This window comes from Dipodomys ordii, unplaced genomic scaffold (assembly GCF_000151885.1).
Source record: "Dipodomys ordii isolate 6190 unplaced genomic scaffold, Dord_2.0 Scaffold3, whole genome shotgun sequence".
Taxonomy (NCBI): domain Eukaryota; kingdom Metazoa; phylum Chordata; class Mammalia; order Rodentia; family Heteromyidae; genus Dipodomys; species Dipodomys ordii.
In genome coordinates, this window is record NW_012267219.1 from 10,480,614 (window position 1) to 10,498,904 (window position 18,291).

At 41.2% G+C, this 18,291-nt stretch overlaps 1 protein-coding gene across 1 annotated transcript in view; it reads right to left on the reverse strand.

Moving 5' to 3' along the window:
* Positions 1-18,291, reverse strand: part of Cpm (carboxypeptidase M) — a 58,911-nt gene that overhangs the window by 15,864 nt on the left and 24,756 nt on the right. The window contains exon 3 of the mRNA XM_013018012.1: positions 9,126-9,223. Within this exon, the coding sequence (XP_012873466.1) occupies positions 9,126-9,223 (98 nt within the window). The remainder of the gene's footprint in view (positions 1-9,125; positions 9,224-18,291) is intronic.

The following is an 18,291-nucleotide window of genomic DNA, read 5'->3' on the forward strand; positions in this document are numbered from 1 at the left end:
TTTGTCAGTTGAGGGGCTTGAACTCTGGGCATGGGCTCTGTCCCTGAGCTCTTCAGCTCAAGGCAATCACTCTACCATTTGAACAACAGTACTGAAACTTCCGGTTTTCTGGTGGTTAATTGGAGATAAGAGTCTCACAGACTTTTTTGCCCGGGCTGGCTCTGAACGGTGATCCTCAGATCTCAGCCTCTGAGTAGCTAGGATTACAGGTGTGAGCCACTGGTGCCCGGCTTAAAACCATGCTATTTTTTACAGAAACAGTAAAACCATGATTCAGGAGATACGCATATAACTAAAGTGTTTTGTTTCAATATTCCATAACCATCATGTATTCTTCATTGCTGAGACTGACAAAGAAACAATTAAGCCTTGGATAATTTCATGAATACCAAAGAAAACAGATGAAACTCCAGAGGGATTAAAACAAAACCCTTTTTTTCTATTGGGCCACATTTGATACTTCTGTAACAGCAAATTTATGCCAAATATTATTCAAATGAATTCTTCCCATCCATATCTCCATTACTCACTTATGTTTTATGCATAAACTTGCTTCCCTTCCTAATTTTAAGACTTTAGAATGAAGTCTTTGAATATGAGACCTTGGAGAGTTCATATGGTAAGAAAGAGTGGATCAAATCAGCACGCCTTTACTTAGCCAGCACTTCCTTTGTCGTGCGTGCTTCCTTACTGTAAGAATGAACCCTACATCAGAGCAGTCTCACACACAAGCTTCGGGAGCCTTTTATGGGTGACTCAAGGACAGTTAGAATGGCAGTAATCCAGAAAGTAGAACACAAATTCCCTATCAGGTGTAGTTCAATTTCTGCCACAGTGCAATTTGCCAGATAGTTATAAGTAAGTCTGAGTCTAGCTCTCCCAAGAATGCTTATAAACAGGAATTTTGTTGTTGTTGTTGTTGTTGGTTGTGGGGCTTGCACTCTGGACCTGGGTGTGGTCCCAGAGCTCTTCAGCTCAAGGCAATCGCTCTACCACTTGAGCCACAGTGCCATTTCCGGTTTTCTGGTGATTAATTGGAGATAATAGTTTCATGGACTTTCCTTCCCAGGCTGGCTTTGATCATCAGATCTTAGCTTCCTGAGTAGCTAGGATTATAGGTGTGAGCCACTGGCACTCAGCCAGGAACATTTTTTGAAGAAACTATAACACAGATAGTAATAGTAGTAGTAATAGTAGTAGTAGTAGTAATAGTAGTAGTAGTGTGTTTGTATAAGAGGGAGAGGAGAGAGGAAGTGGGAGAGAAACTTTGGCTTTTCTAATGGTGGACTGTTTTTAAAATGCTATACTGCAAGGCAGGTTCTAGAAGGAAATGATCAGTTCTGGGACTCCAGTGTGGTGTGTGTCAGATTTGATTAATTTAGCTGACTGCCTAAGTAATTCTTCTTCAAATATCAATCTACATGTTACATATCTGTTAGAAACACCCTCCCCTGCCCCCATTGCAAATTAGTCTAACCTACTCCATTTTGTAAAGGACTCCATTTTGTCTGGCAGGAAGGCAGTTTGCTTTGCTTTACAGACTGTTGTGAATTCAAGCAGAACCCAATCCATGTCTTGTTTTGACAATATATTCCTGGAAAGGATTGGACAAGCAGACAAATAACCTCCTTGCCAAAATAAATAAATAAACAAAGAAATTGACAACTCCAACCATTTCCTAGAATAGCTAGCTGAACTCAAACTACAAAACAAAATGTCAGTAATACAGTCTTTCTCCATAAGCATTGATGCTTATAAACCCAGCCCTAACACCGTGATGGACACCATAAGCATCTCTCTCTCTCTCTCTCTCTCTCTCTCTCTCTCTCTCTCTCTCTCACACACACACACACACACACACACACACACCTGCATATATTATAGACTTGGTTCCCTACCTCTCCTGGGAAGTGAGCAAGGACCTTTGCCACCTTGCCAGTCTGCCTCTTGGTGAATTCCTTTACACTCCCTGCACACAGGCCAAAGACCCCAGATTTAATTTTACCTGTCATACTTTTCCTGGTGTGGCCCTCACATATCACATCTGTGCTACTTAATGCTGTTCATGTACATTACAGTCACCTGACTGACACATCCTCCCCCACTCCACCATGTCTAAGCCTGGACGTGGGAACCTAATCCATTTCCTTAGTATCCCTGGTCTATTTAATAAATAACTGCTAATTAACTACTGTTGACAAATCCACTATCAAGCTGAGTCTTGTGAGGAAGGACTTTTGAAAACATGTGGACTTAAGGTGCTCAGTGAGTGAGACATATAAATAATAATGTGATTCCAAGGATTTTCCACACTGAACAAATACTACAAGGTTCAGGGCTATCATTTCTGCTTATGACAAAAACTTGGGGCATCTGGTCACTAAAAGGACGAATAAAAGCATTACTTGAGGAATCGAATATATGCTTAGAATGAAGATGATATACTACTTGGAATAATCAATAAAGAGCTTAGTCTAACTTAAAAAAGAAGCAGTTTAATCATTTAAACATTGTACCACTGAGGTCATTTTGTTATTTTAGAGTAGTGGTAAAAAACAACAACAAAACAACAAAAACTGGAAAGCAACAATGAGAGAACAAACTTTTTCTGGTACTGGGTCTTCAATTCAAAGCCTTAACTTCTTGCTAGACTTTTTTACTCAAGGTTAGCTCTCTTCCACTTGAGCCACACTTCCAGTTCCAGCTGTTTGAGAGTTCATTGAGATGAGTCTTATTCCCCCATGGTCTAACCCCTGCCTTCACTGTATGTGATGTTGGTATAATTTGTGGAGGGGAAGGGAAAAAACAAATTGTTTAATTAGGGATACAGGTGGACCCATTGCAACAATGAGATGTACAAGTTGTTATGTGGAAAAACGAACTTTACAACTTTGGTGGAGGAGGGGAGTATGGGAAGGGAGGCAACAATGCTTGATAAGAAATGTACTCATTATCTTGCCCATGTAATTGTAACTCCTCTGTACAGTATTCTCACAATAAAAATAAAATAAAACTTCAGACAAATGAATTAAAAAAGAGTCTTATAGACTTTTCTGCCTGTGTTGGCTTTCAGTTGTGATCCTCAAATTTTATCCTCCTGAGTAGCTAAGTTTATAGCATGAGCCACTAGCACGTGGCTACTTTTTGGTTTTGTTCTCATAAATCTAGAACCTCTATTACATGAGTAGGATAAGAGCAATTTCAGATATTGTGTCTGTGAAGCAATTAAAATACCCTGTAAACATAAGCATTTACAGCTACAAATTTCATCTCAAACTATTATATCTAGAAGATGTGTAAAGAATCATTTGTCCTTAATTTTTAGGTTGAATAATCACTACACTCCAGGGAATCTTTTTCCTTACATCTAGAATATAATAAAATATAACTAAATGCCACCAAATGTGAAATTCTAAATGTGATGTAAACTTTTCAAGAGTCTATATACTTAAAACTATATAGAATCAGAGTAAAACTAATTCAGAAGCTTAAAATATTCCTCTCCCCTTCCCTCTAGTTAGTATCATAAGTCAGTTAAACTTAATAAACACACCCTGGAAGCTATCTAGTCTACAACTATAGTAATCAGGACTTGGATACTGTGGTCAAGGAAACTTGAGCTGAGCTGGTCTAGGCTCTGACCTGCATTTTGTCATTGCTGTGTTAGCTGAAAACTCCAGGTACTGTATTTTTTTTTCTTTTGGTTTGAATTTAGGACCATGCAGTTGTTGACCAGGCCGAGACACTTTAATACTTTAAATACTTTGTCTCATTTTGATATTTTTACTGGAGAGGAATTAGAGATGTCTTATTAAAAAAGAGATTGTCCAAGTAAAAAAAAGTTTTTCAAAATTCTCAAGAACATAGGATCAAAGATAGGCACAAAACAGAATGAGGGGCGCTTGTGGAAGAGATGAGGGGCATAGACCTTTACGGCTCCTCCTGCAAAACAATCAGGATGTCAGTTCTTGGGGGAGGGTGTAGCCATGGTTTTCAGACAAGCCTGATTTTAGCTTATGATATGGTTTTTTTCCACAGCAAACCAGTAGCACTGAGGGAAGGTACACCTAACTGGGCCGTGGTGGTTCACACCTATAATCCTCACTATTCAGGTGGTGAATCTTGATCTGAGGATCAAGATTTGAAGCCAGCCTTGGAAGGAAAGTCCATGAGACCTTTATCTCCAATTAGCCAAAGAACCCAAAGCAGGGCTGTGGCTTCAATGGAGCACCAGCCTTCACTTAAAAAGCTAATAGACAGCACCCAGGCCCTGAGTTCAAGCCCCAGTACTTGTTCAAAATAAAAAATAAAAAGATCCCAACCTAAATGATCTGAGTATCTGGAGTAAGGGAGGGGAAGAACCCCATTCAGTGTGAGCTGCCTCAACCCTTCCAATTAAAATGATTAAATTTCAGGTGTGTCAATAGCAGCCTACATAAATTAAACCTAGAATTGGGGCTTCTACACTTGAACATTCCAATGTGTGTGCAAATCAGGGTCTGGAAGAACCAGAAAAACATTGGGTAGGTTTATTAAAATGGCAAAGGCAGAACCTCAGAAATACTCTCCTATGCTGTCTTCAGGACAAAGGTTCACGTGGTTAGTGTCTGTGATTCCACAGAAATCCAGGAGAGGGCGCTGGGCACAGGAAGATTTGAGAGACCGAGAGAGGTGACAGAAATCTTCAGTGTTGCCTTTCCTAAGAGCTGTGACCTTTGCACAAGATCAGGACAAGGAATTTGCCCCTCGTACAACTATCTGTTCTTTGTAAGAATAAGAGAATACGAAAAACACGTACAAAGTAAGGAGTGGGCTTACAAATGGCATTACTGCTTATGCAACAACACTTGTCTCTGGCCATTTTCAGCTGTTTTTGCAATCCATAATTTTTTTCCTCCTCCTCCTCTCCCCCTCCCCCTCCCCCCTCCCCCCTTCCCTCTGCTCCTCCCCCTCCTCCCTTTTTTGCTTTTGCATTTCTGAGTGTAGTGAGGCTAATTATCTCAGACCTTCAGTATCAATCAAATTAGACCATCTGAAAAACTCCTTAAATGTATATTTACTAATAGTGTTCCAACTGAATCAGCAAATTCTCGGCTCTCACTTTCAGTTAAAAGCAAATGGAGGGACTAAAGGCATAGAGTCAGTGACACTGTAAGGAACCAAAAATCCAAAATGTAGAGACTCTGTAGGAAGGACAACTGACAATGTCCTTAAAAAATGATATTACCGCTATTATTAAGGTGTTATACAGAGGGGTTAGTATTTCATAAGTCAGGTCATGAGTACTTTCCTCTTTTGGACAATGTCACCTCTTGCTTTGCTTTCCCTCAGTTTTCCCCTCCCCCTCCTGTCCCTGCCCACAGTTGCACAGTTCATTTGCCACATAAGTCTAGTGAATACTGTGACTGCATTTGTTCACCCTTCCTCTTCCCTTTCTGCTCCTGATCAATCTCTTTTGAAAGCCTAATGTCATAAAATGATTCTTCAAATGACACTGTAAAAGAGATTCTAGGGATATGTCAACCAAATATGATTCATAATACTGGAGCGATTTTGAGGACACCTTGAAAACAATTAGAAAATATAGAGATAGAAAATAAAGACAAACATTTACTGATATAAAAGGATAGTGAGTACTAATTTTAAAATGTTAACCAAAAGGAAAACAGCATAAACAGGTGCTAGTGTCTCATGCTTGTAAGCCTCACTATGCAGGAGGCTGAGAGCTGAGGATCACAGTTCAAAGCTAGTCTGGGAAGTAAAGTTTGAGAGACTAGCTCCAATTAATCAACAAAAAACTGGACTGGATGTGTGGTACAGGTAGTAGAGTGCCAGCTGTGAACCAAAAAAGAAAAAAAAAAGCCAAGTGAGAGCACAAAGCTCTGAGTTCAAGCCCCCAGCACTGGCCCAACAACAAAAAGAAAGAAACATAGCATACTATTATTAGATAAAAGTGCATGCACAGACATAGATATCTAGAATGATAAATAAGAATCAATAGTACTAATTTTTGGAAGGCCAACATATAATGTTTTCTTTTATGTTTCTTTGTATTATTGCTTTTATATTTTTCATAGTACAGGGTTTAAAATTCAGAACCTCACACTTGTTAGTCAGCTAGTCTGCCACCTGAGCCATGTTTCCAGCTCTTTGTGCTTTAAATTAAAAAAAAATTGGATATAGTTTTATGTTTTCACTTGGGCCAGCCTGTATGATTTCTCCTTTCTGTGTCTCCCATTGTAGTTGTGATCATGGACAGGAGCTACTATACCTGGCATGTTTGTTGAGGTTAGGGTCTTACTAACTTTTTGCCTGTGTTGGCCTCATTTGTATTTTTTCTAATGTGCATCAGTGTTGCTTTTGTAGAAACAGTAATTGTATTGTAATAACAATAATTGTTGCTATTGTTGTTGCAGCATTGGAGAATGAACTAAGACCTCAAGTTTGCCAGACAAACACTTTATCATAGTTTTTTTTTAAAAAAACAGATTAGAATTTTTTCTCTCTAATGAGTTTCAAGGTTTTAATGATGTAATAATCAGGTAAGGGGGAATGAGTTATAGTCCAATACTTCTCACATAAACTCAAACTTCTTCATTGGAGTAAAACAGGCTTTTTTTTTTTATTGTTTACCATTCCTAAATTACCAATAGTATCTTGGCGTTTTCTCCTGTATTCTTCTACTTAGTCTAGGCTGTTACAATCAGAGAAATTGTAAAGTCACTTTTTCTTACATCTGTAGTAGAAAAATTAACAGAATATTTTTAGTAGGAAAACAGACCTAATTCTAAAACAAGGTACAATGAGATACAGTGAAATCCATGGGGGAACATGTCTGGTATGATGGAAAGAATTGGGTCCTGATGCTGTCAATGAGCCATGGGAAAAAGTGTGGAAGCTACACACACACAGACACATACACATACTACACACAGACACACAATGAGGTGTGGTTCAGAGAAAATGTTTGTAATAGTGTCAGTTCTGTCTACCATGTGTGTGTGTGTACATGCACATGTGCCTCCTGTAGAGATTCTCCATGTGGTTGCTAAATCCTGGAGTCATAAGTCCGTGTGTGTGTGTATGTTGTATGTACTACTGGCCTAAAATGCTACTTACATTCTTTATTCATAATGTTTATTTGTTGGCCACTGGCTTGGACTCCGGGCCTGGGTGCTGTCCCTGAGGTCTTTTGCTCAAGGCTAGTGCTCCAACACCTTGAGCCATAGCAACACTTCAGGTTTTCTGGTGGTTAGCTGAAGATAAGAATCTCACAGAGTTTCCTGCCTGGGCTAACTCTGAACCATAATCCTCAGATCTCAGCCTCCTGAGTAGCTAGGGTTACAGGCATAATCCACCAGAGCATAGCTGCTACTTTATATTCTTTAGCAGTACTAGGAGCTTTGACAGGCTTTGAAAGCTGCTAAAAACTCTTTTAATTCCAATAAGGGAGTAAACAAGGGGTGGCCAGACTTCTCCACTGTTCCTCTGTTCCTCAGTCAGGCTGTCCTGTCCTCTAGCTCCCAGTGATGCCAGGAGGGCAGAGTAGGCATAAGCCTCACGTTCAGAATAAGAAATTTCTTCATAGCTCCAGATGGGTGACAATGTTGTCAGACACCTTGTATTCATAAACTGTTTTGTAGAATGGGAACTTCTTTATACAACTACTAAAAGATAATAATAATAAAAATGTTAAAAAATAAATTTCTTAATCTCTCCAGAAAACCCAGACCCTGCCACCAGTTGGGACACAAAAGAAGTCAACAGTATATCAAGTCTCCACTTCAAAGCACATTGAAAGCTTTCTTCTTTTTCTCCCCCCCCCCCCCCCGCCTAATCTCAAAGCTTGGCATTTCTCAAAGAATCACAGTGAACTAGCAGGTCTTGATTTGATGGAAAGCACTAACCAGCCAGAAAGAAAGATGCCAGAAATTTGGGGAAATGCATGGAAAGAACAAACTAATCTTGTGAGAGCTTATCTCTGGAAGTTTCTGAGGATTAATTTCTGAGCAGCAGACTGCATCCTCTGAAATGCTGGGAATTCAATAAACAAGCTACTGGAGACAATAAGTGCCATCTGCCTCTTATTAAAAATGGATTTCATGGGACCTTGATCAATAGACTAGATAACAAAAGGAAAAGGAAGTCTGGACTGCTGTGTGTAACAGACAGTTGTTTTATTAAAAGCAACTTTGGTCTAACTTCCAGCAACACAGTCTCATGGAAAAACAGTCTATTATGCTCAAATGGATTGAGTATCACCCACTCCCAAACTAGGTTCGGAGATCTACTCCTTAGAGACAGGTAGGAACATCTTAGCTTTGGCTGCAAGAAGTCTCCCTTTGGTGGGCAGGCTGGTCAGCATGTCTGGCAGGGACAAGAGGTGTGTCATGAAGGTGGAGCCAATTCCTATGAAGTCGGAGTTAAGCCAGGTCAGGAAGCTCAGCACAGACTAGAGCATGCCACTCATACTATCCCTGGTGTTATGCTATGTTGGCAGTGTGTACATACTGAAATATGCATTGACTCTGATTTGTGTGTGTGTGTGTGCGTGCGCGTGCATGCATGTGCACACGTGCAAGTGCTGGGGCTCGAACTCTGGGCCTGCGTGCTATTCCTTAGCTTTTTTGCTCAAGGCCTGGCACATACCTGAGCCATACCTGCCCTCCCAGCTTTTTGCCGAAGTAGACATGAATCTCACAGACTTAACTACTTGGGCTTGCTTTGAACCATGATCCTCAGATCTCAGCCTTCTGAGTAGCCAGGGTGATGGGCATGAGCCACTGCTGTCTGACATATGCTGCATAGTCTTCACCAGGAAGTGAGGCAAGGGACCCAGCTTGCAGGAGTTCAGAGCTGAGCGCTGTGGCTCATCCAGCTCCTTCTATAAAAGCAGCCCTGGCTGCTCTGAGGACACTGAGCATGTGAGCAAATGGCTGGGATGTGTTGGACCTGGCCTCTGAGGTTTCCTCAGGGCTCCCACAGGAAGAACTCGCCAGGCCTTTCCTGTTTTGTTATGATACATGACACCTTGCCTTGTTTCCTCTCTAGTAACTACCGAGAGCTCAGCCACCTGAGGGGAAGTTTTTCTGGTGACATTTCAGAAATGCGCAGCATGTACATACCTCATCTCCATGCATATTCGCCACATATTTGAATTCTGGAATCCCAACTCTGTGTTCCTTTGGATACTGCCCCACAACGAGCACCCACAGGTTTCTACCTTTACGGGGGGTGGGGAAAAAAGAAGAGAAAATTAAGTTGTCTCTTAAAATGACAAACGAACATTGGGAGAATGAGAGTAGGAGACCAACGAGGCTGTTCCTCCCATCTGATTACTTTTACAGATCATGGTGACTTTAGCTCCTCCATCTGGCTAACATCTCCAGGTTTAAAATGATCTCACTGACTGCCAGAAGTTAAGGAGACCGTTTCAATCTAATACAAATATTTGTTATTCTCCAATGTGACTTCTAACATGTGACCACTTATTAGGTTACATTGCCCTTATTTTTCCAGAATGTTTATGTACTTCCCTCTGAGCTCTTAGACTCTCATAGAAACCATCTTGCTAAGGTACACAATTATACAAAGCTAAATTATAGTTGATGGTTGACTGGAAGGGTGCCATAACTTGAAGCACAAAAAAAAAAGTGACAAAATCATGACAGCAATGAAACTGTAATTCAGGAGGAGGGCTGTTTTTTTTTTTTTTAAGTAAGAAATTCTGCATTCAAACGCTGATGTGACATGGCTCCTTTGCAGTATCTTTAATGAGCATGAGTTTTGCCAAGTAGACTAGAAACCAAAACCATGCTAACAATGCCAAGGAGAAAACAGTCTTTTTTTTGGGGGGGGTCCAATCATGGGGCCTGAACTCTGGGCCTGGGTGCTGTCCCTCAGCTCTTCAGCTCAAGGCTAGCGCTCTACCACTTGAGCCACAGCTCCACTTCCGGCTTTTTCTGCTTATGTGGTGCTGAAGAATCGAACCCAGGGCCTCAAGCATGCAAGGCAAGCGCTCTACCACTGAGCCACCTTCCAAGCCCTGAGAAAAAAGTCTTAGCCATGCCAGAGACTGTCAGTATTGCCATACTGTCCCTGAGCTTCTTTTGCTCCAGGCTTGCACTCTACCATTTGAGCCACAGTGCCATTTCTGGCTTTTTCTGTGTATGTGGTACTGAGGAATTGAACCCAGGGCTTCATGCATGCTAGGCAAGCACTCTACCACTAAGCCACCTTCCCAGTCCTGAGATGGCTTATTAGTCAAAATTTACAAGTGAGAAACTAATCTTCACAATGCCAATAATAAGTTATGATTTGAGCCTTAGGGCCAAAAGTTGAACCTTGGTCTACAGTGTGCTCCTCTACCCCCAAAGCAACCTGTCTTTCAAGGGGTTTTGTTTCCAAGTAGTGAAACTGAAATAGTAGTCCCTTCCAATTCTAAAACTGTCTGGCACTTTTAATACAGTCTAAAATCAGTGACTGGAGTATGTTTGACATCTAACATGTACACACAGACTCCAAGTATCTGTGATAACTAAATTTTATGTGGAATGTAGGAGCCCAGGAAAGGAGCCGCAAGTAAGGGGTAAATATTGAACAGGTGTCCACAGAATTTCAGATTTTAGTTTTTAAATCTAGGACCCTATACTCAGTTATCATGAAAGACTTGGGAAGAAACAGCTATTGGGCTTGTCTTTTTCCACCAGCTATTTGTAATGACTTAGAATAACATTTTAGAAAAATCTGCCAGGATAGGATGGTGTTTTAGTTCAGTTAATACAGGAATTCTGCAGAAATACTCACAAAATGTAGTTTATCTGATTGGTACCTCCTGTTCAAAGTTGTCATTCATTATACATATACTTAGTGGATTTTACTCAAGGTACTGTTGTGGAATAGGGGAAAAGAAATGGTTAACTTTTTTCCAAGGAAGAGATGCTGAAATACTTCATATTGTAGGGGTTCACAGGGTCTGAAAAGTGACTCTGAGTTGTCCATGTAGAGACAACCAGCTCTACCTGCTCATAAACCAGACCGCTCTATTCCCCAACAGTATTAATTCTCTTTGGTCTTCTGGAACTTCAGCTCTACAAAGTTAGCATTATTGTGTGAGACCAAAAAGGACTTCTTATGATTAAATGTTTGCTTCTAGCCAGGTACCTGTGGCTCATGCCTATAACCCTAACTACTCAGGCTGAGATCTGAGGATCGCAGTTTGAAGCCAGCCCAGGCAGAAAAGTCCATGAAACTCTTCTCTCCAATAAACTTCTCAGAAAAAGCCACAAGTGGCACTGTGGCTCAAGTGGTAGAGCACTAGCCTTGCACAGAGAGAGGCTCAGAAATGGTACCCAGGCCACAAGTTCAAGGCCCAGTAAAAAAAAGTTTGCTTTTGAGGAACCCTCTTCTGTAATGATTAATGCTTTTAAAGCTAGATTAACCAAGATTTGTACAAAGTATGGTCTTGGCACCTCCCACGCAAGGGGAAATTTCAATATCATCTCTACCTCATATTCAGCTATTACTGCAAGACAGAGAAAAACAACAAAACCTCCCATGATAGGGATATCTAATAATATTTAGTTCAAAGGAGGACAGAAAGCAAACCTAAGTGACGAAGTGCTTTAGTGGGTAAGTCAGTCCCAATTTTAGAACAAACGACCTCTAAATGAACTACAGATGAGGAAGTTACCTGAATGATTTCAATGGGACCAAGTCTGAGAACTGAAAACCAACCAATGGCCTGGGAACACATACAATTCTTTTTGAATGACCATCTCACCTGAACCACTGCTCAGCTAATGCCGGCTGTCTACCCTCAACCAGAGGGAATGCACAAAAGGTTATCCTCTTACTTTTAACAGCCTGATTGCCAAGGTAGGAGTAAACAGAGTTTTCTTTTTCTGTCAGGTTTGAAGAGACTCCCTTTATTCCCCAAAGTTTCAGCTCAAGAGTTCTGAAGTAAAAAAAAAAAAAAAAGTTAAAAAAAAAAAAAAAGAGTTCTGAAGTGCTTTTGCTGCCTCTTGTCTGTTCTATAAAGCCAGTGAATGTGGCTTCTAGATCCTTTAGTAGCACTGTTTACTAACTCACTCAGTTAGTAAATCTCAGGCTGTGACCTGGTGTCCAACTGGGTTTGCTTGCAGGATCACAAGGTTTGTGGTTTAGAAGGATTCATTAACGTTTACCAGGCAAGAGAGCAAATAGTAAGTGCTAACCATATACTTTTTCCTAAATTCTAGGAGTTAGGAAATAAAAAAGAAGCAGAGGCTTGGAAAAGTAAGCAAAGCTTCAACAGGTAGAAACAGGAGGGGTGCCATTCCCACAGCAGAGTCTTCTAGGATCCTTGTGAAAAATGCCAGTTCCTGAGCTCCAGTCTCTAGTAACTGAAATAAACAGCACAGGTAGACACTGAGCAAGTGCTGTGGTGACTCTGAGGTCCACTGAAGTTTGAAATCCACCAAAGCCAAAAGTTGGTGGATGCCCAGACAAATTTGGGCAGCACTGGGTTTGTAGGTAAAGCTATTATTTCACATGGAATCATGAATTTTTTTATGTGAAGAGATTCACTTCTCCTACATCTTTAATGTAGCTCCTGAATTTTTTATTATATGAGTGCATTACCACTTAGTCAACTTGTTCTCTATTTCCAGGTGTGTATGCAAATTGTGGCAATTATATACAGAAATCATAACATTAAAATTATTTTATTATGTGAAAAAATCAGAATGCAAAATTGTCTAATACCCAACCATGCAAAACAGATAACTCATTAAAAATCTATAACATCATAGCACATAAAGACTTAAAGAGTAGATGAGTCCTTAAAAGTGTTGCAAACAGCAAGTGATTGAGTGAGAAATATGAAGTTTTTCTTTTAATTTTTCCATCTTTCCAGTTTTTTTTAATTAAAAAAAGAATTGCTGGGCACTGGTGTCTCATGCCTGTGATCGTAGCTATTTAGCAGGCTGAGATCTGAGGATCTTGATTTGAAACCAGCATAGGCAGAAGAGACTTATCTCCAGCTAACTACTAAAAAGTTAGATAGAAGTAGAGGTGTGGCTCAAGTAGGAGATGCCAGCCTTGAATGAAAAAACTAAGCAAGAATGTGAGGCCCTGACTTCCAGCCGCAGTAATAACATGACACATATGTGCACACAGTATGCTCATGCACACATACACACACACAGAAAAACTAGAACACCAATTGGTACCACTTAACAAGTCCAGATATTTTATGCCAGGGCCATGTTAATTAAGCACTTCATGCTATTTGATCTGTGTGGTTAGTATCCACAATTGTCACCAAGGAGGCTCCCAAAACCTAGGACTTATTTTTATTTTATTTTTTGCTGGTTGTGGGGCCTGAACTCTGGGCCTGGGTGCTGTCCCTCAGCTCTTCAGCTCAAGGTTAGTGCTCTACCACTTGAGCCACAGTACTACTTCCAGCTTTTTCTGTTTATGTGGTGCTGAGGAATCGAAACCAGGTCCTCATGCATGCAAGTCAAGCACTCTACCACTGAGTTACCTTCTCAGCCTCACCTGGGCATTTTTTATGGTACCAGGTTGCCTCTATCTCATTAAAAGTACCAGTACTGAAACACAGCCATAGCTAAATGATAGTTATAAGTCTGCTGGAACTCGGGGCACCTGACTTGAAGAATCAGGAACTGTTAGCAAAGACTCTGGCCTGAACACAGGTAGGAGATCCAGCTGAAAGCGGCTGTCAGCACTGTGGCCTTCACTGCAGCCTTGGCAGGGTAAATGCAGCCGCCAGAGGTGACCAAACCTTTTATAAGTTCTGCATAAACTTAAGAAAACAAAAATCAGATACATGTTAATTGTGTAAACAGCAGCCCTGTACAAAACTTTACCTTTAAATCATTTAGGCACTCAAAAATATTTGTAGAGAACCTGGCATGTGGTCAGATAAAACAAATGCAAGTCACTAACTGATTCTGTTGTCCTAAAGAAAAAAAATACACCAATTTTCAATTTCTGACATCACTTTCATAATTAAAAAAATAAAGACCGACTTAAGCATAATGCTTGGTAAACGTAGCATCTGCTGGGGGGGGGGGTCACCTGGCTGGGAACTGGAACACATGCTGCATGTGATTTCTTTGCCATGGTGCCCACAGAATCAGCATGGAACCCTTGCCCTTGAACAGCACCTCAGGCCTCTCACGATCTGCCACCTTTCTGCCTTGGGTCTCCCATCATAGTCCCACAGAACAGGCTTAAGCTCCTTTTATTCTGTATAATTCCCACAGGAGCCACCCACCATGTGATACCTTTAACATAGCCTCTCTCTTCTGCATGGAAAGTTCCTAGCCTGGCAGATAAAGTGGCCAACTTCCGCCTGTCTTTTCAAGTCTCACATAAAACTGCCTTCCTGCCCTCTACCTTTCTCTCTCCATTGCTGACCTCAGCTTAGATGCTCCACTTTGAACTCTCCTAGTATGGTTGTCACCCATCATCTAACACTTAACTGGGAGGAACCACAGGGCTCCTGTAGACAAGGGACTGTATCTCTGGGCTTGCAGAATTTAAGCGTTGTCCTGGAACACACACAGTAGATGATTGATGAATGTTTGCTGAATAAGTGAACAAGTGGCTAAAGTTAACAAGCCAGAGGAGCTGATATGACTGGTTCAGACATTAGATGGTCATCAGTTGGTTTCCATTATTGATGGAAATATGTGATGCGTCTATAAGGTGCCTTTTTGGGTGGGCCCTGGAAAGGACTCAGTTTTCATTTCCAGTGTAGATGGGTCTTCTTGGAATATTTTTGTAGAAGAAAGTGCTGAGATCCCAACCAAATACCTAGTTTCAAGTTAGACTCTTGCACCATTATGGGCAGGTAGAATTTCATTTGCTGACACATTGTCACCATGGCACTAATGTTTTCGGTTCATGCCTAAGAATTTTGTGCTGAGCAGGTGTGGCGGGGGCATTCAGGGCTTTCTTTCTTTCTCTTTTTCCTTCCTTCCTTCCTTCTTTCCTTTCTTCCTTTTTTCTTGATCGTGTGGCTTGAACTCTGGGCCTGGGCACTATCCTTCAGCTCTTCAGCTCAAGACCAGTGCTCTACTGCTTGAGCCACAGCGACACTTTCGGTTTTCTAGTGGTTTATTGGAGATAAGAATCTCATGGACTTTCCTGCCCGGGTTGGCTTCGAACTGTGATCTTCAGATCTCAGCTTCCTGTGTAGCCTGTAATAGTGTGAGCCACCGGTGCCTGGCTCATTTGGGGTTTTCAAATCCCAAATCTGGGACATTCTCATTTTATCTATCTATCTATCTATCTATCTATTTATCTATCTATCATTATCTATCTATCTATCTAATCTATCTAATCTATCTAGTTCTGGGGCTTGAATTCTGGTCCTGGGCACTGTCCCTGAGCTCTTCAGCTCAAGGTGAGTGCTCTACCACTTGAGCCACCACAGTACCACTTCCATTTTTCTGGTAGTTAATTGGAGATAAGTGTCTCATGGACTTTCTTGCCCAGGCTGGCTTTGAACTGTGATTCTCAGATCACAGCCTCCTGAGTAACTAGGATTATAGGCATGAGTCACTGGTGTCTAGACCATTGTGTTTTTAAACTAATAAATAGGGTGGTTTTTGTTGTTGTTGTTGTTTTTTTTGGGTCCGGTCGTGGGGCCTGAACTCTGGACCTGGGTGCTGTCCTTAAGCTCAAGGTTAGCACACTACCACTTGAGCCATAGCACCACTTCCAGCTTTTTTTTCCTGCTTATGTGGTGCTGAGGAATCGAACCCAGGGCCTCATGCATGCAAGGCAAGTGCTCTTACCACTGAGCCACCTTCTCAGCCCCAATAGGGTGGTTTTTTACTCAACGAACAGGTACCTTTTTTTGAAGGGATGGTGTAGTCCTGGGGCTTGAACTCAGGGACTAGGTGCTATCCCTAAGCTTCTTTTTGCTCAAGGCCAGTTCTCTACAATTTGAACCAGCGCTCTACTTCAAGCCTTTTTTTTTTTTTTTTGGTATTTTATTTATCTCATGGACTTTCCTGTCCAGACTGATTTTAAACCATGATCCTCAGAGCTCAGCCTTCTGAGTAGCTAGGAGAATAGGTGTAAGCCACCAGTACCCAGCTACTGACTTTTGTTTTGTTTTGTTTTTAAGTTCATGCCAGAATTTACAAACAGGTTTGGTCACCTCTGGCAGCTGCACTTACCCTACTGAGGCCACAGCTGCAGGCCACAGTGCTGACCTCTTTCAGCTGGGTCTCATACCTGTGGTCAGTTCAGAGTCTTTGCTGACAGTTCCTGATTCCAAGTCAGGTGGGCTGGATTCCAGCACGTTAGCTATTACTGTTTTGGCTGTGGTTTCAGTGCATGCTTATGTGGCCTCCTCTGACTGCCTTGTTTAAGATTGGTCCTTGACTAGCACATGGAATGCAGGTCTTTTTGCTGTCCTTTGTGCATGCCTCTGTGTGTGTGTTCTGGAGATCCAAGCTAGGGGTGTGTGTGTGTGTGTGTGTGTGTGTGTTCTGGAGATCCAAGCTAGGGGTGTGTGTGTGTGTGTGTGTGTGTTCTGGAGATCCAAGCTAGGGGTGTGTGTGTGTGTTCTGGAGATCCAAGCCAGGGCCTGTGAATGCTAGGCAAACATTCTACCATCAAACTACACCCCCAGCCTGACATTTCCATTTTTTTATTGAAAAAAAAACGGAGAGGAAAATATCTGAAGGTATATCAGGTTGGAATAAATTTTCTTTTTCCTTTTTGATTTCAAGATAGTCAAGACTCCCAGAGAAAACAGAGGAGCTCGTCTTGTTATCAGCAATTGTCAAACCAAAACAGGAAGATGGAGGGCAATTCCTCCACCCTCCCTCTCTTCTCTGCTGCTCAATTTGTTCCCAGCTCAGAGACTGATGAATGCATCTATCTATTTCCTTCCTTTTAGCATCCCAAACTAGAAACTATAAAAGTATGAGAACTTTTCTATTACAGAGTTTTAAAAACTGAACATAGTTTTCATGTGTTGACCGTGCTATTTCTATGTTACTTTCCAGTTCTTTTTTTTTTTTTTTTTACACATAAAGATATAAAACTTGTTCAAGTCCCCAAAGTTGAAAACCACTAGAGGCCTCAGACTATAAAAAGCTGAGAACTTCCCTTTCAGTCCTCCCCTGGGAGAGAGGTCAACATGATCGAATCATCTGGAAGGAAGGTTTAGCAACACAAATATGAAATCAAGCATTATCAAAGTACCAACAATTACTCAATGGAATTTCCTAAATCTTATTTTAAAATTCTTTAGTGTGAGGGACCAAACCCAGGGCGTCACAGATGGTAAGCATGAACTTTCTAACTGAGCTACTTCCTGGCACTTAAGACATTATTGTAACACATAGAATCTTTCCAACTAGCACTGTGATACATTTACTGTCCACTTGGGGTTTCTTTTGGGTGATCACAGGGGCCTTTGGGTCCCATGGTAAGGTTATGGTTCTTCCTGTCCCATTTGTGTTCTCATTTCCTAACTTTGCCTACAGCCACAAAAGTGTCACCTAGCTGTAGTTGATAAGGTTCATGATGAACCACTTCAGAAAAAGAGAGCTTATAGGTGGTCTGGTTATTCTTATTGTTACTTATTGTTACCCTAAGAACTCATCTTTTTGTAGCAAGAAACACAGGCAATTAGTTTGCTGTTTTCCCCAGAAGCTATTTTGAGAAAGAAAGACTTTACTTTCAGGCATCCTACTTCCCAAGTTTGTACCCTAAAGTGAAGCAGGCCAGAGTCCAGAATGAAGGATGCTCAGCTCCCAAGAGGAAAAAGTGTGAAGTTGACAAAATGAAGCTTCTTTCAGGACCTCAGGACCAGTTTGACCTAAATCTTGTCTCTCTGGTGACTTAAAGAAGATGGATTTCTCAGTATGATCACCATTTGACATTTAAACTGCACAAATGGATCAACAGTTCAGTCAGGACATCAAAACCAGTATTTCAGGGCTGGGGATGTGGTTCAGATGTAGTGTAAATACTATCCCTAGCATGGCAAAAAGAACAACAAAATAGTTTCTCAGTGGCAAAATAGTTTCTCATCTGCCACCCTGAACAGCATTTGAGATTGCTTAAATGCTCTACAGTTTCTGTAGTAGCGCCTTATAGAACAATGTGGTACACAGGTTCTAGAATCAGATTGCAAGGGTTTAAAACCAGCTCTGTCACTTCCAAACCCAGTAGTATTGGGTAGGTTGCTTAATCTCTCTGATTGAATCAGTTTTCTCATCTATGCAAAGAGATTAAGAGTATATATATACCACAGGG